The 24,995-nt window shown below is 35.5% G+C and overlaps 2 protein-coding genes across 3 annotated transcripts in view; one reads left to right on the top strand and one right to left on the bottom strand.

Moving 5' to 3' along the window:
• Positions 1-13,587, bottom strand: part of MTBP (MDM2 binding protein) — a 78,050-nt gene extending 64,463 nt beyond the window's left edge. For both annotated transcript variants that reach the window (XM_008001448.3, XM_008001450.3), the window contains exons 1-7: positions 13,378-13,587; positions 12,452-12,532; positions 7,906-7,979; positions 7,660-7,811; positions 5,388-5,446; positions 3,741-3,885; positions 2,651-2,768 (exon numbers count right to left, since the gene is read on the bottom strand). In XM_008001448.3, coding sequence (XP_007999639.3) covers positions 2,651-2,768; positions 3,741-3,885; positions 5,388-5,446; positions 7,660-7,811; positions 7,906-7,979; positions 12,452-12,532; positions 13,378-13,495 — 747 coding nt within the window. In that variant the 5' untranslated portion in view covers positions 13,496-13,587. The remainder of the gene's footprint in view (positions 1-2,650; positions 2,769-3,740; positions 3,886-5,387; positions 5,447-7,659; positions 7,812-7,905; positions 7,980-12,451; positions 12,533-13,377) is intronic.
• Positions 13,588-13,671: 84 nt separating this feature from the next.
• The window catches only part of MRPL13 (mitochondrial ribosomal protein L13), a 49,493-nt gene continuing 38,169 nt past the window's right edge, over positions 13,672-24,995 (top strand). The window contains exons 1-2 of the mRNA XM_008001451.3: positions 13,672-13,897; positions 15,646-15,769. Of these exons, the coding sequence (XP_007999642.1) occupies positions 13,871-13,897; positions 15,646-15,769 (151 nt within the window). The 5' untranslated portion in view covers positions 13,672-13,870. The remainder of the gene's footprint in view (positions 13,898-15,645; positions 15,770-24,995) is intronic.

Here is a 24,995-nt window from a genome sequence, read left to right as displayed (position 1 = left end):
TCATGAACAATGCTATAAGATTAATACATCTTATTACAATGTAAAAGTTGAGGGGAAACCCATGTGTAAGTTTATTTTTGAGTCCTCAGCTCAAAAGTGTGCTTCTTACATTTAGGTATACATCCTATTTTAACTTACACATTGATTTTTCAGTTTTTCATGAAAAGCTCTCATTGGCTCTTTACCAGCTGGCAACAGTATGTTAAGCTCATTCTACGCAGCGACAGGACCAAACAACCTCCTTTGCATTGTTCAATATCTGGCTTCCTACCAGTCTGTAAGTTATGCAAAGACAGAAGCTGTCTGTCTTGTTCCTTTTGTTTTTTTTTTGTTTTTTGTTTTTTGTTTGGCTTTGAGACGGAGTTTCACTCTTGTGGCCCAGGGTGGAGTACAGTGGCACGATCTTGCCTAACTGTAATCTCCACCTCCTGGGTTCAAGTGATTCTCCTGCCTCAGCCTCCTGAGTAGTTGGGATTATAGGGACCTGCCACCATGCTCAGCTAATTTTTAGCATTTTTAGTAGAGACAGGGTTTCACCATGTTGGTCAGGTTGGTCTTGAACTCCTGACCTTGGGTGATCCACTCACCTCGGCCTCCCAAAGTGCTGGGATTACAGGCGTGAGCAACCACACCTGGCTCTATCTTATTCCTTACTAGATCCTCAGTACAGTGTCTCACATAGTTTGTCTTTGATAAATGTTGCTGATAAGATCAATTACTGCAGAAGTAGTAATAGCAAGGATGCTAATAATAGTAATGGTAGCCACAACAATAGTGATAGCTAACGCTTACTGAGTGGTTACTCTGTGCTTTGAATAATTTAATCCTCACAAAAATCTATGAGATAGGAAGTATTATCATCATCTTACAGACAAAGACAAATGCAGCACCTCTAAGAGGCTAAGCATTACACATCAGGCTACGCTAAACTAGAAAAAAAAAGAGTTGGGATTTGATTGTAGGCAATATAACTCTAGAATCTATGTCCTTAATCACCATAATGCCTAAAAAGCTGTTCTCTATCAAAAAAAGTGATTTCAAGTTTTAAATGCTTGTATTACGTGGATGTTGTATTAGGTGGGCTCTTCTAATCCTGAATTTCTATGAAGTTTCTATTTCATTTTGACATCTCTTACTATAAACGAATGTTTGTGGGTTGTGTAAGTCATGTCCATTTTGAAATAAGTGTTCATAGTAATTTATGTATTTAATTTATGGACATTTAATTTCCTATTCAGGAGAACAAAAGAATCTCATGAAAATAACTCTATTATCTCTCTTGTATGTAAACATGCAGTTTCAGAAATAATACAAAAGCAATTCTAGCAAACTGTATCTTCCACTCTTCCACTTGGCTATGTGGGGTTTTTTGTTGTTTATTGGGGTTTTTTTTGAGATGGAGTCTTGTTCTGTCGCCCAGGCTGGAGTGCAGTGGCACGATTTCAGCTCACTGCAACCTCCGCCTCCCAGGATCACACCATTCTCTTGCCTCAGCCCCCTGAGTAGCTGGCACTACAGGTGCCTGCCACCATGCCCGGCTAATTTTTTGTATTTTTAGTAGAGATGGGGTTTCACCGTGTTAGCCAGGATTGTCTTGATCTCCTGACCTCTTGATGTGCCCGCCTTGGCATCCCAAAGGGCTGGGATTACAGGCGTGAGCCACCCACCGCGCCCAGCCTATGTGGGGTTTTTTTTTTTTAATATCAAAACACTTGCAGAGAGAGTTCACCTGCAGATTTAACCTCTCTGAGATTCAGGATGAGCAAACATGCAAATCAACAAGACAAATCCAGCCACATTGATTCCTGTTGTCTAATCAGAGATTTTATTAAACCATTACTAAGGGTGAATTAAAAAAGAAAAAAATGTGTAGTAATTAGTGTAGCAAAACTTTAGAGGAACTCAAAAGCCTACTCATGCTCCCATGCTACCCTACACAAACATTAAGAAACTTTCTTAGTTAGTTTTGCCTATTTACAAAAATACATAAATTACTATGAACACTTATTTCAAAATGGACACAACTTACAAAACCCACAAACATTCTTTCATAGTAAGAGACGTCAAAATGAAATAGAAACTTCATAGAAATTCAGGATTAGAAGAGTCCACCTAATACAACATTCTCATCTTACAATTGAGAAATCTGGGGTCCAGTAAGGGTAAAAAAATTTGTGCAAAATCTGAGGGCTGGTTAGTAAACAGCAAAGATCACCTAAGGTAGTATTATGGGAAGACAATATGCTCTAAGCAATTTTTCTAGTAGTTTACACATGCAATAAAATAAAGCAATTTGGATAAACAACATGAACTCGATTAATGTCAAATTCTATGGTTTAAAGGAACGTTACATTCAGCACTCAAAACATAATCACATTATTATGATTAAATTAAAGTAAATTAAAATCAAATAAAAATTCAGTTCATCAGTGGAACTACTCACATATAAAGTGTTCAGTAGTAATAAGTGGTTTGTAGGCTACTGTATTAGCATAGATATAGAACATTTCCATTATTGCAGAAAGTCTACTTAGATAGTGCTAGTCTAGAATATCTTTATAAGGTATATTTTCGTTAAGATTTATTTAAATATCTGTGTTGTAAATAAAATTGAAAGGCCCGCTTGGCAAATTGTGAATAATCCATTTACCTTTCTTTCCCATATCTGTATTTTTCCCCTCCATAATTCCTTTGAGTCAACAACATTTCTGAGATCTTCTAAAGATACAACATTAGCAGAAAGGTATTCTGCAATTTTCTGACAGTTTCTATAAAAAAAAGATTGCAACAATTAAACACAGGGTTTTATATTTCACTGATTTAATCATTATAGTTAACTACAAGCCTAAGAGGCAAAATTGCAAAATTTATATTGCTGTATTTTTCCTACTAATATGAAACACCCTTCAAGTCAGTCTCTAAGTGAATTGCTGTCACATGTTCATTTAGTCCCAACATCCTCACAAATTTAGAGTAATTATCTTTAGTACTAAGGAGGAAGAAATAGACTTTCCTCTTACTATTGGCTTAAAGGTGTCAGATGTACACACACACAGGCACAATGTCACTTCCCTATCTTCAAAAAGAGAACTGCTCTCCTATATTGTCCCCAAACAGCTTTGTATGGAATTCTATAACAGCACCTATCACAGACTATCTTGACTGTTAGCATTCCTGTTTCTCGCTGCACTTCAATGAAAAAGATCACGTCTTCTCACTTTCTTAACTTACCAGCATCTATTGCTATGCTTGCCATAAAGGTATTGCTCAATAAACATTCATTGAATGAAAACAAATCATGAAGTTATTAAATCCAATTGAATGCTTATTTAAGGATCAAAATTGTAATATACAATTAATCCTTGCTAAAATATCATAAAATACAACAGTGTATATTTATTCATACATTGGCACATAACAGAAAACCAAATACAACATGACAAATCCAGTGTATCTATGTTCAAAAGCATACAGTGTGCTTATAGAATTAATCCTCAGTAATGGTTGTAAAACAGCATCAATATTTACTAAACACTTAAATATTTCAGAAACATAAATATAAAATATGAAACATCTAGATTGTTCTCAATACACAAATGTGCAATCATGGTATAACATACAATTTTATCTTGTCACATTAAAATAATTTTCAAATGCTGAGTGTGAAAACAGAATAGTATGTTAATTGTGAAAACAGACAATGCAACACAGACAATAATCAAATATGAAGAGAAGCTTACATTTCACAATGATTTCCTGCTATAGTGATCTTTGCTGAATACCATTCTGTCAAATGTTTTAATGCTCCTACAGTAGGTAAACAGCCTTTCAATTTAGGAGGATCTCTGTCAGAAGGCAATAATATTATATCTACCATTGCTCTACCTAGAAAGAGAAAAAGGCATTTTTGTAATTTTTAAAAAGTTAGATCTGAAATGTCTCAAAATAGTACCTTGAACAACTGAATTTTATGTTTATTTAGAAAAATGAATTTTATATTTATTTAGAAGACAAAGGAAGATTTTAATTTCTGAAATTCTTCGAAACAATACACGTCCTTAAGAATTCAAACTTTTTAAATGTTCATCATTTGATTTATAGCCATGTTATCTTGAAATAGTTAGCATATACTAGAAAACAATAAAATATATTATAACTACTTGCCAATTCTGCAGCAGTGGCTAATTACACACATTGCTCTTAAGATCATCAATGCTATTGTACTCAACAAAGAAAAAAAACCTGTGCAATTTCATTATATTTTTCTAAACATAATTTTGTTATCCAAAAGAGAATGAATTAGTGCAAAACTATAATATTCAAATAAATGATGTCTCTTTTATAAAGGACAATAAAACACTCAGAAAACCAATTACACTGACATCATCACTGGATCCTGAAAAACAATAACTTCACAAAACTTTAAATTTTATAAAATTATAAATTTCCTGAAGGACTACAAAAATCAAAATGAAACAAACTGGAGCTAAATTTGATAATGAAAGTATTCTAATTTGCCAAGACAACTATGTAATATTTCAGTGCATCCTTTGAACTCAACACATTTCATTTTAAAAGTTGATGTGTTGGTCAACTCATTCAGTTATTTTTCTATGTGGGGCTTTTTGTACTAATATATGGTCTCCTTGAATACGAGATCAGACTGACTACAAGCTATAAGCTTCTTTATGTTAATCACAGATGCTCTATTCATCATGGCACACCTGGCTCCTAGTACAAATATTTACTTAATAATGACCTTCAATAAACAAAGTATTCAGAAAAGAATACTCTTCAAAGTATTTGTGGATGCCAACTGTACCAAATATTAGATGACAGCTACTTGATTAACACAAAGGAAAAAAGCAAAAAACAATTTTAGGAATATTATGATACAGTATTTCACAAAATATTCTTTCCACTATGGGAAAAAAAATATCAAAAACAGCTGAGGAAACGCCTTCTTTTATGGTATGACATTCCATTTGATAATGCATATAGTAACTTCACCATAAAAGAATGTTATCCAAATTATCAAGGTTAAATAATCTCTTTTTTAAAGAGCTGTTTATAGGATTAGTCTTCTACAGAACATACTCTGAAAAACAACAGTCTGTAGTAGAAAGATTCTTCTTCAGTAATAACTAAACAGAGATAGTTATTTAATTTTCACCTAACTAAATGAAAACAATGAAAAGAACTGCTACATCTCAGTAATGTACTCTAATGGAGTACATTCTGTATCAACTTCAATTATAAATTGTTTTGCAATTTTTAATTTAAAGATTAAAGTGAGAACACTAACATAAAGAATGAATTTATCACTTAGTCATAAAAAGTGTAATAAGATAAGATACAAATTATTGAAAGCAGTCATAAAATATTACCAGGAGCAGGAAGCTTGTCTGATAACTGATGCAAATTTTCTGCAGCTTCTTCATAGAGACTAAAATAAAAGGGTAAGTTAGGGGAAAAAAAACCCACAAATACATTTATATATAATCATAATAGGTACTATTAACTAAAAAGATTGTTGCACAGACACAAACAGGTTAGATGTATAATCTCATTTTATCTTTATGACAATTCCAGGAGGTACTACTATAATACTATTATTATCTCCACTTTAAATAACTTGCCTAAAGTTACATAATTAGTGTGTACAGAAGCTAGGATTCAAACCCTGAGTACAAGTTCTTACCTACACCCCAAAAACAAACAAACAAAGGGAATAAAACTCCCTAAATTATAACTAGCATATTAAATATAAATCATAACAGACCAAACTTTTTTTGGAATCTTTCATTTATTTATTTATTTTTGGTTTTGGGGATTTTTTTGAGACAGGGTCTCACTCTGTCACCCAGTCTGGAGTGCAGTGGCATGATCACAGCTCACTGCAGCCTCAATCCTACAGGCTCAGGTGATCCTCCCACCTCAGCCTCCTGCATAGTTGGGATAGCTGGGACTACAGGCAACGCCACCATGCCTGGCTAATTTTTTTATTTTTTGTAGATACAGGGTTCTGCCGTGGTACCCAGGCTAGTCCCAAACTCCTGGGCTCAAGTCATCCGCCTGCCTCAGCCTCCCAAAGTGCTGGCATTACAGGCATGAGCCACTGCACCTAGCCATTTTTCTGAATCTTAAAAGAAAATGCTAAGTATTTAATAAAAAAGGACATGATTTTTCTCTGAATGGTATTTAATAGTCTTGACTAAAGAATATGATGCCCTCCTCAGATCCTTCAAAATGGATTAGTTTTATCTATATGATACAATTTTTTATTATATAGCATAAAGGTACTTAAATCCTTTATTATAAACCCACCATCATCTTAGAAACTTAAGGCATCTTACGTAAACTCTAGTTTTCAGGCTCCCTCTTGTGGAAATAATTATTAGGTCACTTACCAGAAACGTTTATACTTTAATAGTGGTAGGAAAACATATGGCATGATACGAGTTTTTAAGGGTAAATGAAAGCACCTGAGAAATCTCCTAAAAGTACTTCAATACTTTACAGATGAGAAAATAAAGGACCAGAGAAGTTACATGACCGGCCTAAGATTGTGTAAATAAAGTCTACCTCCTTGGTTCAGTGATATTTCTCTGGTTCTGAAAGGTCTCCTTTTATTAATCAGAACAAACAAATATGATCTGGAAAAAGGAAAATGAAATTTTTTAAGTCTACAGCTACTTACAGATATAATATGTGACTACTACAATAAGAGCAGTTTTGTCATGAAATGTCATGAAGGACTAAAATAAGAGGTATTAATTATAAGAGGAGGGATATTTCAGAAAGAGAAAAATTACTATCACAACTTATGTCACCTAGATCAACTTACATATTGTACCACAATTCAAAAAAACCTAAACGTGAACTCAGTCATGTATATATAATCCTCACAAACTCTTTATGGATTTTAAAAGGTACCTGAAATGCTGCAAATACCCATAAATTAAAGAAGTCACATATTTCGGCCTCAAATAGCAAAATGAAAATGATACTTTGGTATGAATGCTAGCTATTAACATTAAATAACATTTCTATTCAAGCTTTTAAAATACATTATTGGCCAGGCACGGTGGCTCACAGCTGTACTCCCAGCACTTTGGGAGGCCAAGGCAGGCAGATTGCTTGAGCTCAGGAATTTCAGACCAGTCTGAGCAACATGGCGAAACAATATCTCTAAAAAAAAAAAAAAAATACAAAAATTAGCTGGGTGTGGTGGTGCACACCTATAGTTCCAGCTACTCTGGCAGCTGAGGTCAGAGGATAGCTTGAGCCCAGAAGGTCAAGGCTGCAGGGAGCCAGGACTGCAACACTGCACTGCAGCCTGGGTGACAGAGCAAGATCCTGTTTCAAAAATAAAATATTAGGCAGAATTTATCTTCAAGAAAGTAACATGTCAATTAAAATATGACTTTTTATGATTCTTGACATTATGTAAGCTTAAGAAACATGCATTTTAAAGAATGTTATTCAAATAAAAGGCCCAAATTGCCTTATGTCTTCCAAAGTGAAGAGTCGAAAATTTCAATTAACTAGAATTTCTTCAGTAAAGATGCTAAAATATATAATCTTCATTCTCATGGATTAAAATAACTGTCTAATATTAAGTATTTTAATGATAATACAAAAAACATATAAGCATACTCAGCCAAGGATAATGATTCCCTGCTATTACTATCTTCTTCTTCAAAACACTCAACAGCACTCAAACATTCTTCGATATTTGTTTGAAGAACATCTTCAATTTTATCTTTTTCTGTATCAAAATGTATCTCTTGCCAATCAGAACTACAAAACTAATAAATCAAAAGATTGTATTAAATAATGGATCATGAAATTATTTATATTAGTACAGACATTCACTAATAGCTATTTTTTAATTTATATTACCTGATAAAATCCATATATTGCCTGCACTGCAAAGAACCACTTCTTGGAACCAGGTACACCACCCACTGAACAGGCTTGAAAATAAAATCACACTTCTTATTAGAAAGGCATACCATAAATAAGCAGATGACACAGCATATATACCGTATTTAGAGACCATATTTTTGGAACATATTACATATTTATCCAACATATATATGTGGATCTTTTAAAAATCTCTGCTAAAAATTCAAATAGAATAATCTACCTCAAGAGCAAAATTCTTTACTCACAATAAATACTTGGTTTTCGTTTGTCACAATTCAAAATCCATATTATTATTTTTTATTATTTTAATCATCATTTCACACAGATTACAATCTACCATAAAGATACTGAAAATACAGCTACTCAATTACCACCGAGTAACACAAAACCATGTAAGTCATTTTAGTGAAAACAATTCCTTCTCCAAAGACCACGCAGGTTGGTTCAGCCCAACTAGAGACAGAGGCGTTAAAGAGCAACCCCAGCCTAAAGATAACAAAGATGCTCTTCTTGGAGAACGGAGTATTATATGAGGATATAAAATTAAGGGTCACCCCAGGGTATGTGCCAAGGAGTCACAAAGAATTTAGAGCTATGTATAGAAATTGGACTCAAAAAAGGAAGAAGAAAAGTAGTAACTGAGGCTTAACTAATGGAAGGAAGCGAGGTAAAATGCTAAATTCTTATTACCACTTTCTTCCAACAATCTCAGCAGAAGACTCCTACCACCTTAACAAAATAGAAACTATCAGGTAATAATTCCAATAACATCCTCTCAGGAAACATACAACTCAACTTGTACTCCCATTAAGTCTTTCCTCTTTCCTCCCCTTTAACGTGTAAGAGGCACTGTCCTTCTAATTCAATGTTACCCCCCAAACCTCCTGAGACCACTGATTCTATTATCTAGTTCACTGACTATTTTTCCTGCATTTCACTCTGCTCCCTTCTGTCTGTTCTTTGTCATTGCCATTTAAATACACACAAGTGTTTCTCAAAGTATTTCTTTTTTTAAAAAGGGGTCCCTTTAAATTCATCTCCACTTCACTTTCATAGCTCTTCCTCAAAGATAAACTTCTGAAGGTGCTGTCCACACCTGACTGTCTCCATTTCCTCATCAACTTTTCCACTTCCTTCCACATGTATTTCAATCTGTTTTTTGTCTCCAATATGCCACTGAAAGAACACGCATCAAAGTCACCAATAACTGACTTGTTACTAAATCTAGCAGTTTTTAGTGCTATTGTTATTTGACCTCTCAGCATAAGAAAAAAATAAAAGATGACGTATTTGACTACTTTCTCTTTAAAACACTTGGCTTCTGTGGCACCCATCTTTTCTGGCTCCTCCTTATTCTTTTTAAAAACTGGTGTTCAGTTCCTCTAAATACTGGGATTCAGTTTGAGACTTTCTGTTCTTCCTGCTATCCATAAGCAATCCCATCATTTCTCATGGTTTCACCTGACATCTATACATGAGTTCTATACTTTATATTAACTGGTGCAAAATAATTGCTTTTTTTTTTTTTGCCATTATTTTTGCAACAACCGAATATCTCCAGCTCTCTCCTACATTTTTAGTTCCAGACACACTTATCCAACTTTTATAAAACATTTTTACTTTTTTATTTTTACATTGTAAACACATAAAACATTTTTACATTTTTACTTTTTACTTTGACATCTTACAGGCAACTATTAACAGGTTCCAAATTGAACATGTCATATTCCCTCCAAATCTATTTCTCCTTTCTCACTAAATGCCACCATCATGCTGTTACCTATGCCAGAAACCTAATGTCACCCTTGATTATTTTCTCATCCTTCCCTTCTTCTACATCATACCAATTCAACGCTAAGGTAGGTGAATTCCACCCCCATAATTTCCTTCAGATCTATCCATTTTCCTCCACCCTGGCTGCCTCTCCCATTCCTCATTTGGTCTTCTACAGAATCCCCCTATACAGAAATAGCTATACTTTTCTCTAATCCATCTACTATACTTCAGGGAGAATACTTCAAAAGCACAGATCTGATCATGTCTCTTTCTTAATTAACACATTTAATGGCTACTGATTACCATTAGGAAAAAATCCAAACACCTTGAAACTATTTACAAAATCCTCTAAATAGCCACGCCTACTTCTCCACCCTTATCCCAATTATAATCATAATGTACTTTCCGTCCCTCAAACTTGCCATATTACTGAAATCAAAAATCCTAGTATGCAGGAAATTCAGTGCAGGCAGTTTCTACTCTTACGGCTCTGATATGCACAAATTCCAGTTACTATAGCTTAAATAACACCAGTTCCCCAACAACCTGGTTTAAATTTCAGTCACCATAGTGTATTAATTAACTATAATTGCATAGTTTAAGACTTCATTACAAGCTTCTCAGTCTACAAAACCACTGTATACATAAAAGATGTGTGTCATGATCAGTAACCAATCATGTTACTGCTTTTAAAGTATGTCACTGATTGGTTACTGCACAAGTGCCAGTCAGTTCACACACAGGTAGCAAAGGATGTAATTGTATTGCCTCCCGGTTTCCCAGTGTAAATCCATGTGATATTTTAGAAACGTGGATAAATGGATGAGGGAATTTTTTAAAAAGAGAGAGATAAAGAAACACCAAAGAAATAAAAAGTGCTAACACTGAAAGCGATCTTCAAACTAATGTAAATAGAATTCTAAAAATACTGCTGTGACAAACACCTTTTGATGAAAAAGGTGACGATGTCCCAGAGAAAATGATGCTAGCAAAAACCTTAACATTAAAGGAACTCAGACATATTTCACAATAGTGAAAGTCCAGGTCGGGCACAGTGGCTCACATCCGTAATCCCAGCACTTTGGGAGGCCAACACAGGTGGATTACTTGAGCCCAGGAGTTCAAGACCAGCCTGGGCAACATAATGAAACTCTGCCTCTACAAAAAGTTAAAAAATTAGCCAGGTGTGATGGCTCATGCCTACAATCCCTGCTACTCAGGAGGCTAAGGTAGGAGGATCACTTGAGCTGGAGAGGTTGAGGCTGCAGTAAACCATGATTGGGTCACTGGACTCCAGCCTGAGCAACAAAGTGGGACTCTGTCTCAAAAAAAGAAAAAAAATTGAAGAATAAAACATTGGAAGTTGATACAACTGGAATATGATAATTCGCCAATAAAAGAAAAGATGTTAATTCTGTATCGTAAGTTACGTGATGATGAGAAGGTGGCAAGCACTGTTCAAGCTACTCTTGATAAGGCTTTTACAAAGAAATAAAACACTTTAATTCTCAATGTTTCTAAGGTTTTAAATTACACTGTACAAAATAAATTTTATTTTTACTATTTTTTTGCTTCCTTAAAATTTTATAACAGTAAGAGAATTTTTAATGTTTTGACAAAAGATATTAAAGATATAAAGGTCATGGGACAATTCTAATTTTTCTCACTGATTATTATATTAAGATTGCTTTGCACAATCAATTATAAAGTACCACACTACCATGCAAAACAAGGACCGTGTGTATAAGAAACTCCTAAATACACAAGCGGAAAGTAAAATTTATCATTGGAACCTCTAGAATACTCCCAAGAGCTCTTTTACATATACATCTGAGGTGCAAATGAAAGAAAATCTTTCCTGCAATAATAGTAGTATTGACTAAAATTATACCAACTTGAAAATTAATGAGTACTACTAGGCCTTGGAAAACAGGCTAGGGCAACATACACATATTAGAAATCATTCCCCAACAGTATTAGCTGACACCAAGAGACAAGAAGTTCTCTAATGAAAGAAGAGAAAGGTGCAGATTGTACAGTCACAGGAACTACAAATTTATCAGAAGGAGCAGACCCTTCCTTGCACCGACAGAAACTTCCTTCAGTTTTTAGGTATTGGTCTGTTTTGGCATCTCCATTTTCAGCACGTTTAAAGGACATTCTCCAGTAAAGGACAAGAAGAGGGAATAAAAAAAAAAGATAACTATCAAAGTCAGTAAATGCATTTGTATAATGCCAATAGAAGCTAAAGGAGGAAAGATTTTTACAAAGTAAAGGTTGGTCAAAAAAGCAAAATACTTCAAAAAGTCAAAGCAGATAAGAAGTGATTGTGTTTAGTAATTATTAAGTACTGTTAAGAGAATCAGTAACAGCTAAGAACAGAAATAAATAAATGGTAAGGAAATCAGTGTGGGAGCATTATTTACATATTTTTACTTAGGATAAAACCATCCTCATAAAGCCACATTCCCCTTACTTATACAGAACTAAGATAGGCAAGAAAATTTCATAAAAGAAGCAAAACTCAAGCTGAGAACCTAGAATACTTTTCATAACTTTATTATACTCAAGCATCAAGAAGAAAGGAGTAATCTATTATTCAGTTTTGTACTCCTTCAGTTACCTCTGTAACTCAGTGCCTTGTACACAGTAAAGTATTTCCTTGTATTCCTTAGGGTCCAAATTAATTAAGTTAATTTCCAGTACAAATGCTGTGCCAGAGAAAAGAGTTTATTATACTTGCCAGGGAAAGTACTATCTTCTGGATTAATTGAAGCACTAATGCTTTTTTTCAAGAGGTGATAAACATTTGCTGCAGTGAAGTCTGAAAAAGAAAAGACAGAATAAGTCAAAGGGCGCCAGACTTACATAATCTAACTTACTCCAGTTTCACCATCAGAGGCTGTCAAGACCAGTACGTTGTACATAAAAGTACTACACGCTACTCAAGATCTGTTCAAGTTTTGATACAGTAAATCTAAAGCAAGCAGAGAAAATAGAAAAGGCTCCCGATCTGTACCTGCCAGCCAGTTAGCACAAATGCAAAATTCCCCTCAAAAGAATAACTTTAAAGAGAAGGGAAATTCTGTCACAATATCTTATACACAACCACATACATCTACTCCTCAAAATGGTTGTTCGATCGAAACAAATGAATACATAGAATGCAATATTGAATCTAGGCGGGTGCACCAAAAAGCAGTGCAATCGCAAACAATTAAAATCATTTAAAATTCATCATTTGTTTTTAAAACTTAGTTTATATGTGGGATATCTCCTCCCATTAGACGTAAATTCTAGTACAGCAAGATATTTCTCCATCTTGTTCCTGTCTGTATTATCTGCATGTGAAACACAGGGGCAGAAATAATAAATGCATATATATATCCAAAAACCAGGAAATTCCATTACTAAGGCATAGAAAATTTATTAAGTTAAATATTTACTATGCCAAGAACTTCTAAGGGCTGGAATCTTGCATCCACAAATTTGTCCCTGTTTTTCCATGAAGATGCTATTTTTGCAGCCCTCATTAACTCTATCCCAGATAGAGTCCCAGCTTCGTGGGACAACTACATATTGATCCCTCTCCAGCAGAACTTTATCACAAACTCAAACTTCTTCCCCGCTCCACAAGCCGTTCCCGCCCTTTCTCATCCCAGCGCTTACCCGGCTGCTTCTCAGTACCCTCACCCGACGACACCTCTGGCCCATGTTCTGCCTCCCTACTGGCCGCCGACGGGAATTTTCCTTCCCCCCAGATCACCAGCAGCAGGTACCGATCCATCTCCTCAGAGATCACCCCCCAGTTTCAGGTATCGCCTCCCACATCCAAACAGACGCGCGCTATGACGCACTTCCTGTTCCCTTCATTTAGGTCGGCTGGAAATTGTGTCCTCCGTCGGGTTTCCACAGTTTTCCAGCAAACGAGTTATTTTCGGGAGTTACTCCCTAAATAACTGCATTATCTGCTCCTTTCATGACGAAATTGCTGCCGTGGGGAAGACTGGAAGAAACTCGAGGAAGAGGGAGAAGCCGACAAGTGCTGGACGGGCTAGGAACTGTGCTGCTTGGATGTTAGCGTTTCCCGCCGGGCCAGTAAGGCTGCGTCACCCAGCTTGGCTACTAAGAGAAGGACGGACGGTCTTGCTAGTGGGGAAACATGTCTAGTTTCTCTAGGGCGCCCCAGGTGAGCTCGGACTCTTGTGGCTTGATGGGGTTCATTATACTGGCAGAAGGAGAGCGTTGGTTCCGGCAGATTAAGTAGTGAAGCTGGGGCGACAGGGAAGCCGAGACCCTCGGCTAAAGCACAAGAGGGTCGTCAGTCTGGCAAGCACTTAATGTCGTTCGTTTGTTACTCGTCCCCTCTTCTTTTCAATCTGCCCTTTTTTTGGGGAGTGGGGCGGGGGAAAGAGGATTAGGAGAGCAGGTCGGAGAGGTAATAAGGTGGATCACATAGGACACTGTAGGCCGTTGTAATATTTTGGTTTTTTACTGAGTAAAATGGGGACCTATTGGAGGGTTTTGATCCAAGGGGTAACGTGATCTGACCTGGTGTCAAAAGGAGCACTCTGACTGCTGGGTTGAGAATAGACTGTTCAGAAATAGAGGTTAGTAGAGGACAGAAGCAAAGAATATGTTTGGAGGGTATTACAGTAATCCAGGCGAGACGTGATGGTGCAGAGACCACGCTGGAAATCCTGTGGAGTGTATTGAAAGTGGTCAGGTTTTGTTTGAAGGTGGAGTCAATAGGACTTCCTGAAGATTGAATATAGGCCAACAGCAAAAGAAGAAACAAGGATTACCCCCAAGGATTTTTGGTTTGTACAACTGGAGGGTGTGTCATCAACTGAGATAGGGAAGGCTGAGATTGAACCAGGTTTCAGGTGGAAGAATAGGAGTTAGTTTGGGTTATATGGGTCTAAGATGACTCTTAACCCAGTGCCGCTCCAAGTGTGGTTCCTTCCGTGGACTGTTTGTTGCCTGTCTGTGATGAGATAAATACAGGAAGTAAAATAAAACTTTTAAAAACTTTTTTAGCAATTTGACATCGTCCAGCATTTGTATTTTTTTCATTAAAGTTTTTTGGTTTTTTTTTTCTGTCAAAGTATCAAACTATTTGTCTACAATGGATGAGGACAAAAACTGGCCTTTTTCTTATATGTAGATTAGTTTGAAGTTGTGATAAGTAATTTAAAATAAAACCAGCTAGCCTCGTTTTATTTTTCCAGCATTGTTTAGCCTCTCGTGTATATGCATAGCGAAAGCAACTGGTGGAGATCTTTCTGGCCTAGAGTTTTTAAGAATTTGAATACATTGGTGACGACTGTAAAAACAATGGTCTATTCCTGAGGTAACCTAAAGATAACTATTTCAGGCAACTTTTTAAAGTTGAAATTTATTCCACATCATCCATCTGTACTTTCCCGACTACACTGTTCTATTTTACTCTCCCCAGGAACTGAACTTCCGAATCATCTTCAGTTTCCAATTGGCCACTCAGCTTTCAATATAATGTACCTACTAATCTGTAAATGTTTTTGAAGACCTTCATAAACAGCTTCTGCTTTCCTACAAGCTTCTCATTGCCCTTCCAGATTCTATTATGTGTTATACAAAAAAAAAAAAAAAAAAGTCATAATGTAAAGAGAAATATATCTTTGGGATATTTATAGCAAAATATAAGTCATATTGCTAACAGGAAACCAGGCAGGAATAATTACTGTGTTTGTCTTTGCAGAATGATTAGAAAAAAAAAAAACCTCTTTTCCAGAAATAGAAATGAAAACAAAAATTCTTTAGCAATAGAGTTATTTTTCAAAGAAATTGACATTAATTGTAGAAAACATGTGATATTATATAATAAATTTAATTACTGTATTTCCATTTTAATGACAACTATCTTTATTTTTTCCTCTTTTTTTTTTTTTCCCCAAGCAATGGGCCACTTTTGCTAGAATATGGTATCTCTTAGATGGGAAAATGCAGCCACCTGGCAAACTTGCCGCTATGGCATCAATAAGACTTCAGGGATTACATAAACCTGTGTACCATGCACTGAGTAAGTATTATTTTAGACCTGTCATTAACCACTGTAGTTTTCATGCCGGAGTAGAATCTTGGTGAAGTTTGACAGGGCTGAGTTTAAGGATCCTTTTTATTTTTCCTGAGGATCCTGTATTCCATTCTTGCTGAAACCATACGGGCGCCCTAAACTGAATTTGGCTTATTAACGGGAAAACCATATGGATCAGTTTACCCGGAACAAGCATATTTTATGCCACTGTCCAGCAAAATTATTAATAGCCCTTCTTTTAACACTCAGAAACAACCTGAATTGCCCCATGACTTAAACTTTCACTTTTATATGTGTCCTTTCACATGATGACGTGCATATGAAGAGTTTTTAAGGGAAATAATTTTGTCCTCTCTTCTAAAAAAATCATTTCCCCTAGAAAAATATATGGTGCTAGCTAGGTATGGGAAGCTTATTTTCACTAATAAGATTAATAGACTTGCTTTTCTGTATCCTTCTTCCAAAATAAAATTAAAAAGTTGTTTTCATTCTTGAAGATTTCTGCTTACAGATAGTTTTTGATAGACCTCATTTACCCCAGCACTTCATGGCCAGATCCAGATGTCAGTTTTTAGTCCTCATACTGGTTGACTTGTCAACAGCATTTGCTGCAATTGATCACATTTTTATTTAGCTTTTATTGTGCAATATATTAAACATACAAAGATGTGTATATAAAAATATGTGATATTTCATAGGAAATAATCCATAGTAACAATTATAATGGTGAAATGAATACACTCAGCATTGGTTTGTTTCCAGTTTTTTTGCCATTATGTTATATTACGTTAATGTTGCTATCAATATTCTTGTGCCATTTTCCTAGTACACATGGAAGAATTTTTCCAAGGTATGCCCAAAGGACAGGAATTACTGGGTTTTAAGGTGCATAGAAATTATTGAGTCTTTATCATGCCAGTAGCATGCAAGAGTTTCCGTTACTCCTCATCTTCAGTAACACTTGATATGTTCATTCTTCTTAATTTTGACTATTCCGATATGTAAAATGCTTGCTTTGTGATTTCAATTTGCATTTTCCTGATGACAAACACGGCTGGCTGAGTATCTTTTCATTTCTTGGCATTTATAGCTTCCTCTTCTGTGAAATGTCTGTGCATGTCTTTTGCAAATTCTTCCACTGAGTTGTTTGTCCTTTGCTTTTTTCTTACTTTTTTTATAAAAGGTTTCAAACTATCAGAAAAGGTCAAAGAATAGTACAATGAATTTCTTTATACTCTCCACCTAAATACAGTTGTTAACATTTTATCATATATTTTTTATTAAACCATTTGAAAATACATTGCAGATGCCATTATAATTCCCCCAAAATACTTCGGCATACATATCCTAAAAATAAAGATACTCTCTATGTAACCAAAATGCCATTGACACACGTAAGAAAATAAACAGTACTTTAATTAGATGGTCTAATGTTCAGTGCATTTTTAAATTTCTCTGGTTGTCCCAAGTATGTTTCTAATAGCTATTATTTTTTTGAACCAGGATGCAACCTAGGTTTATGTATTGTCTTTGGTTGTTATGCTCCTTTAGTCTCTTAATCTAGAATAATCCTTCTTTTATTTCCTTCTCAAGCTTTTGAGGAGTCCAGGCTAATTTTCATCTAGAGAACTTTCTTCTTGAAACACATTCTTCACTTGTTTCCCTGGATTCACTTGTTTCCCTGTTTCTTCTCCCTTTCTTAGTACCCTTGGCTATCCTCAGCTTTCTAAACTCTCCAATGCTCTTCTCACCAAAAATTGGAAGTGCCTCAGGGCCCAATCCTTGAAGTGCCTAAGGCCCCATGCTTTAGATGATTGCATTATGTCTCATGTATCTAAAAATCATCTATATGTTAATGCCTCCCAAATTTAAATCTCCAGTTTTGACCCCTTCCCTGTATCCTAGACTCACATATACAAATTTCTGTTAAGCAAATTTTTCTGGTGTCTAGTAGACATCTCCAATGAATAAGTCCATTTGGAGATGTCTTGCTTCTTGTCTACTTCACCCAAACCAACCTGTTCCTTCCCAGTTTTCCATCTCAATTAATAGCATCACTATTCTTTTTGTTGCTGTGGTGTGAAGGCATTGTCTTATCTGCAACTCCTCTTTGTTCAACCAAAAAAATAAAAAATATATATATATATACATACACACACACATATTTAATATATTAGAAAAAAGTATATCTGAACTCTGGCACCTCTCATCATCTCTCCCTCTACTCTGATTTTAAACTGTTGTACTCTATCCTGTTTTATTCCAAAAACTGTCTCACTGTGATCTGTTTTCTTCTGCCATTGCTTTCATGTAATTTTTTCTCCATAGATCAACTACAGTTATCTTCTCCAAATGAAATTTCTGTGTGTCCTACAAGAACTTAAATAATATGGTCCCTGTTAACTTTCTGACTTTCTTTCCTTTATTTATTTATTTACTATTTAATTAATTATTTATGTCAATCCACTCAGGCCTGTGCTGTTCCATTAACTTGCCTGCCAAGCACATTTTTGCCTTATGCCCTTTTTTTTTTTTTTTGAGACAGAGTCTCACTTTGTTGCCCAGGCTAGAGTGCAGTGACCCGATCTTGGCTCACTGCAACCTCCGCCTCCTGGATTCAAGCATTTCTCCTGCCTCAGCCTCCCGAGAAGCTGGGATTACAGGCATATGCTACCACACCCAACTAAGTTTGTACTTTTAGTAGAGACGGGGTTTCACCATGTTGCCAGGCTGGTGTCGAACTTCTGACTGCAAGTGATCCATCCACCTTGGCCTCGGAAAGTTCTAGGATTACAGGCCTGAGCCACCACGCCCAGCCCTTAGGCCCTTTTCACACTCTGTTCCCTCTGCCTAGATATTCTTTACCAGATATCTGCATAGCTTATTTCTTCATGTATTTCAGATTTCTGCTCAGGCATTTATATTCTGAGAGAGGCCTTCCCTGATTCCTCTGCTCACCCTTTCACTCTGTATACCTTTTCCTTGCTTTAAAAAAAAAGTGTTCATGTATCACCTGAAATGTTATGTAAGTATCTGTTTATTATCTACCTTCCTTCACTAGAGTAAGTTCCCAGAGCACAAAAAATGTTGCCTATTTTGTACACAGCTGTGTCCCTATTACCTGTAATAGTGCTTGACACATAATTGGAATGTAAGAAATGTTTGTTAAGTGAATACGCTTGCATTTATGAATTCCAGTTGTGAAAATGAAGAAAATACTTTTAGTCAGGGCTCTGGTGTTGAAGCTAAGTCAGATTTTTGGATCTGTGGAGCTAAGAGGAAGGGTATTCCAAATGATTTGATTTGGGCAAGAGCAAAGATTTATGCTGCTCTAACCTTTTTTCTCTACCTAATGAAAATTTCAGTGAGATCAAAATAAACCCACACTCTGAAATCTGTGAGTATATAATATGAATCTGAGGTTTTGTCTTGTTAATCTTTGTTTTTCAAGCACCCCCCAGTACAATGTCTGGCCCATCATAGATGCTTGCCAGAAATCATTTGTGGAATGACACTTTCAAACAGATGTTTTGTGAGTAGTCAGTTCTTGTTCCCTGTGGTTGTCCTGTGAACACTGGGTTAGTGAATACTGAACCATTGCTTCTGGGAGAGATACGGAGTTAGATTCCCCTGACCCTCTGGTCACAGCATTTTCATCAACCAATCAGTACATAACTTTGTTTTATGTGTGTTTCTGTTTAAAGACATCTTAACACTGAACTCGTGACCAACAGCAGTATAACAAGCTTATCTAACACACATATTATCTCTATAAGGCAACAACACAGCCTTCTTATATTTAGGAACACTAAATGCACTCAGTATAACAAGCTTGGGGGATATTTTAAACAGTGAAATCACTGAGAAAAGTCCACAGATGCCAGAAACATAGCACTACATAGAAAATGAAAAGGATGCTTGTTTATTTTATGAAAGGTGAAAGAAGGCAGAGCATCGCCTTATTCAGCCTCAGATGGGAACATGTGCATCAAATAACACAAATTTATTTCCACTCTGAGCATGTCCATCAATGACTGCAAAAGCACTATGAGTATTGATTTTTGGGTAACAAATTTTAACAAGTAGGCAAATTTGTAAATATGGAATCTATGAATAATGAGGTCAACTGTATTTTGAAAGTAAAAAGTGATCAGGAAACTTACACTTTAACTTATAAACCTGTTTACTTTAAAAATCTTTTTTGGCAGACCAGAAAAATAGAGAATTACCAATTCATATGGTTGTTTAATTCCTTAGGACTTTAGATATTTTGTTTAGCCACCTCATCTCTTCATTGACAGTCGAGTAAACTAAAATCAGGATTTCATTGCTATTCAGCTATATTATAGTACAACTGGGACTAGAACTTAGGCACCTGTTTCTCATGTAGGAAATTCCCCATTCCACTTCACTCTGGTGATACTTAACCACTTGTATTGAGTATTCCTGCTGCTTTTTTCCTTAGCGATGGTATCAGCAGATAATAAATGAGATAGGTTGTCTCTGCAGAAATGCAAATAATACAAAATTTGAAGAAAAGTGCAATTAGTAGCAGTCACCTAATTTCCATCTCCAAATATAGCACTATCTGTCCACTCAAAGTTCTGCTTCCTTATTACCAGGTCGTCATTGCAAAAGTGTATCTTAAATATGGATGAATAGGCATTCTGCTAGGATACCAGAAGAGCTGTTGTGGCTGCCTATTAGGTTTCTGTGAAAGTAGAAACTTACTTTTTAAAGACTGAATTGCATTTTTGTTTCACTATGTGTTTTGAGACAGGGTCTTACTCTGCCACTCAGGCTGCAGTGCAATGGAGCCATCACAGCTCACTGCAACCTCCACCTTCTGAGCCTCCCAGGTAGCTGGGACTATAGGCATGCACCATCATATCCAGCTAAGTTTTTTGTAGTTTTTGTAGAGACGGGGTTTCACAATGTTGCACAAGCTGGTCTTAAACTCCTAAACTCAAGCAATCCACTCACCTCAGCCTCACAGAGTGCTGGAATTACACATATGAGCCACCTTGCCTGGGCATGTTTCGCTGTATTTAATATGTAATATATTAGCAAAACTTCTTGTGTCCACAAGATGTCACTAAAATCAAAACTTAAATTGCAAGCAATTTTCAGTTTATAAATATGTTGTGTTTTAAGAGTTCATTCTAACATTTAGTGGTTTAATAAACATTTATTGAGCAGATATTATGGGCTCATAATCACTATAAATATATTTTTTTGAAAATTGACCTACAGTTAATAATATTACAAATGATCATTGTTCTAGGAATGATTGTAAAAATTAACAAATAATGTATCTGAACATAATGTATACAGTATTTAAACTACCTTGTTTGTGAAATGGATGTTTGTGAAGTGTTGTGGAAATTGACTTTTCATTATAAGGTTATTTTTTATGGAAAATGTGGGTTAAGGTAGAAAGGATGTGGAGCTAGTAAAGGAATCCCTCCTTCTAGAGCTGCCCTCTTGAATTTGGGACTTGGGAACTTTTCGAACATGTTTCTGATAAATGAAAAGAAAGGTTATATGTGGTGATTAGTGGAGTATGACTTATTCTTTATGAGGATTCTACTCCTTTCACTGCCAACTGATTAATTCATTGAGGACTATAGGAGTATTTAAAGGAAGCAGAGGAAAACCTTTCTTTAGCTTTGCTAAAATTAGATTATGTTAAAATATTTCTGTTCTGCATTGAATGAAATAAAAGTTGCACTCAGTTTATAAAGATTAATGTTATGAATGCTAATATACCAAACAATTCAACAGAGATCAGATTTATGATCTAAATCTAATCTGTAGTATTCTGCCTTGTAAGTTTATGATGCTCTTCTTAAAGTTGCTTAGCTAACATATTTTTCTTTTACTATTCAGTTAAATGTATAAATGTAATTCAAATGTTAATATCACAGCATTTTAATTTTGCAATCTAAATTGTACATTTATACTTCACCTCACTCCTAGAATATCATCCTACAGAGCACTGAAGTAGATTTTTGCTTCAGGTTATATCTAGAATACGTATCTCCTTTGGAAGTGACTATATTGATATTGTCAATAAATTAAACAGTATGCCTTGTTCGTGTTACAGTATCTATACATTCAGCAGATTTTATGGTAACCTATATGATCATTCATCACCTTGGCTGTGCACAAGTTCAGGGATGCCAAAAATAACACCGAAGTAGCCAGTGGGACATTTGTCCTTCCAAACTTAGAAACAAACATAAAGGCCAAAGCCAAACTTTGTTGTTTATCACTAATTCAGAATAACTATTTTTCAAACATTTCTCAAACTAAATCTTCAAGGAAACCCAATAAATAAAAGCAGTACTGTCCTAGTTGAAGGAAGAAGAACCTAGATCCTTGTGCCTTGAGTCACCTTTTAGAAGCCTAAGACTGAATCACCTGCACTTTAAAAACCACTATGCTAAAGCAAACAGCTTATAAGGAAGGATTCAACCCTATAAAGGGGAAAAAAACAAGCTACAGACTGGAAGAAAATATTTGCAAACTACATCATCAACAAAAGTCATATCTAAAATATATAAAGAACTTTCAAAACTCAACAGTAAAATCAAACAATTTAATTAGACTGTGGGCAGAATACATGAACAGATGGCAGATAAGTACATGAAAAGATGTTCAATATAAGTAGCCATTAGGGAAATGCAAATTAAACCCACAGTGAGATAATACTACACAACTATCAAAATAGCTAATATAAAAAATAGTGACAAGTGCTGATGAGGTTGCATAGAAACTGGATTACTGATGCATTGCTGGTAGAAATGTAACATGGTACAGCAACTCTGGAAAAGAATATGGCAGTTTCTTCTAAAACTAAACATGAGCTTACTATATAGCACAGCAGTTTCATTTCTCTTGGACATTATCCCAGAGAAATGAAAATTAAGTTCATGAAAAACCTGTACCAATTAATAATCTCTCCACCCTATTACTCTTTATCTTCCCATGTTCATCAGCTCCTGGCATATTGCATATTCATTTATTTGTTTGTTTATTATCTGGCTTTTCCACTAGAGCATAAGATTTATTAACAAGAATTTCTCTGTAAGGAACTTAAGTTTACAAGCAAAAAACCACCCCGTTAAAAAGTGAGCAAAGGACATACATAAAGAGACACTTTTCAAAAGAAGACATACATACAGTCAACAAGCAAATGAAAAAATGCCCATATCGCTAATGATTAGAGAAATGTAAGTCAAAACCACAATGAGATACCATCTCACACCAGTCAGAATGGCTATCACTAAAAGGTCAAAAAATAATAGACGTTGGCAAGGCTAAGGAGAAAAGGCCATGCTTATACACTGCTGGTGGGCGTGCAAATTAGTTCAGTCATTCTAGAAAGCAATTAGGTGATTTCTGAAAGAACTTAAAGCATCTACAGTTCATTTTAGCACTATTCATAATAGCAAAGATATGGCATCAATGTAAGTGCCCATCAGTGGTAGACTGGATAAAGAAAATGTGGTACATATACACCATAGAACACTGTAGAGTCATTAAAAAATGAGATCATGTCCTTTGCAGCAACTTGGATGGAGCTGGAGGCCATTATCCTAAGTAAACTAACACAGGAACAGAAAACCAAATACTGCATGTTCTCACTTATAAGTGGGAGTTAAACATTGGGTACTCATGGGCACAAAGGGAACAATAGACAACTACTTGAGGGTGGAGAGTGGGAGGAGGGTGAGGATCAAAAAACTACCTATTGGGTGCTCTGCTTATTGCCTCGGTGACAAAATAATCTGTATATTCAACCCACATGCAATTTACCTGTATAACACACCTGTACATTTACCCCTGAACCTAAAATAAAAGTTTAAAAAAATAAAAAGTTTTTCAGTTACATTCATTGTTATATCCCCAGCATCGAGAATGATACATGGCATTAGTAAGTATGTAATACATAGCAAGTGGATTTGTTCATCAATGGAAAAGGGTTATAAAGTAAATTTTAAAAGAGCTGGAGACTCCCAGCAAGCAAATTGGTGTCTCTATCTGAATCTGCCCTTGCATGGAATCTGAATATTTCAAACATGGTTAAAAACGAACACTAGGGATTTTCGTAAACACTTACTGTGTCTAGTAACTCTATATGAGGGATCTATAATTATATATGAGGGATCTATATGAGTCTGCAGCAGGGATCTAGGACCAAAAAAATTATACAAATGCTAGAACAAAGTAGAGTTCGTTATTTCAGTTGCAAAAACTGCAGTTACTTTTGCACCAACCTAAATAGCATGGCTTACTTGGCACAGACAGTAGTGTTGGAAAAACTGGTAAATAAGGCTACAAAAAGTTATCCTATACTCTAGGTCTCCTTGAATCCCTAACGAAGGAGTTGGTACATAGGGAAGTACAAAGATGGCAAATAACTGTAACCTGTCAGTGGTTTGCTGAGAAGGACTTCTGAGATCTTAGAATTTAGCAGAAAAGAATACGTAATTGATTAGTGAATGATATCATTGCCTCCTTATGGCATTATAACTACCACTTTTTGCCATCTGGTTGTGGCAGACATGTAAGATCTGCCTTTGAAGTTTTACTAGAGTTGTGTTTGAAGCTTAACTTTACCACTTATTAGACATATCATTTTAGCTGAGTTTAACCTCTGACTGTTTTCTCATTAAACATTATTAAATAGTAAAAGTGGCAGGCAGAGGGAGTACATTAGCTTTACCTAACACAATAGTTGTGAGACTTTGAGTGTTAAAAGTGACTATAAAATGCCTAGCTCAGTGCTTTGAAAGTAGAAGATATTGAATAAATATTACTTCCTTTCCTCCCAGGCAATTTTGAGGAAAAATTATGACTTAATTCTGGCTTAAGGGAGAAGATGGGCCAAAACATTGAGACGGTATAGGACTAAGAGGTGCCCCTGATGGTGTAACCTACCTGAGACTTTAGGTTTTGTGACATGAAGCTGTTGAGTTTTCACTTTGTTTGAATTAGTTTGAATGTATTTGGCCATTTAATTTAGCACCTAGTGTTATACTGAGGAGTCAGATAAAGTTAGAAGTTTAAGATTAGAATTTTTATAAATAAACTCACAATTCCTATTTCTAAAAATTATTTACTATTATACTATTTTTCAACTTAATTTCTCTTCAGAACATCTCTTGATCAAGCACTAGAGCTATGATTTATTTACATTTGGTAC

This window comes from Chlorocebus sabaeus, chromosome 8 (genome assembly GCF_047675955.1).
Source record: "Chlorocebus sabaeus isolate Y175 chromosome 8, mChlSab1.0.hap1, whole genome shotgun sequence".
Taxonomy (NCBI): domain Eukaryota; kingdom Metazoa; phylum Chordata; class Mammalia; order Primates; family Cercopithecidae; genus Chlorocebus; species Chlorocebus sabaeus.
The sequence above is the reverse complement of the archived record's forward strand: the minus strand, read 5'-3'. Positions and strand labels throughout refer to the sequence as shown.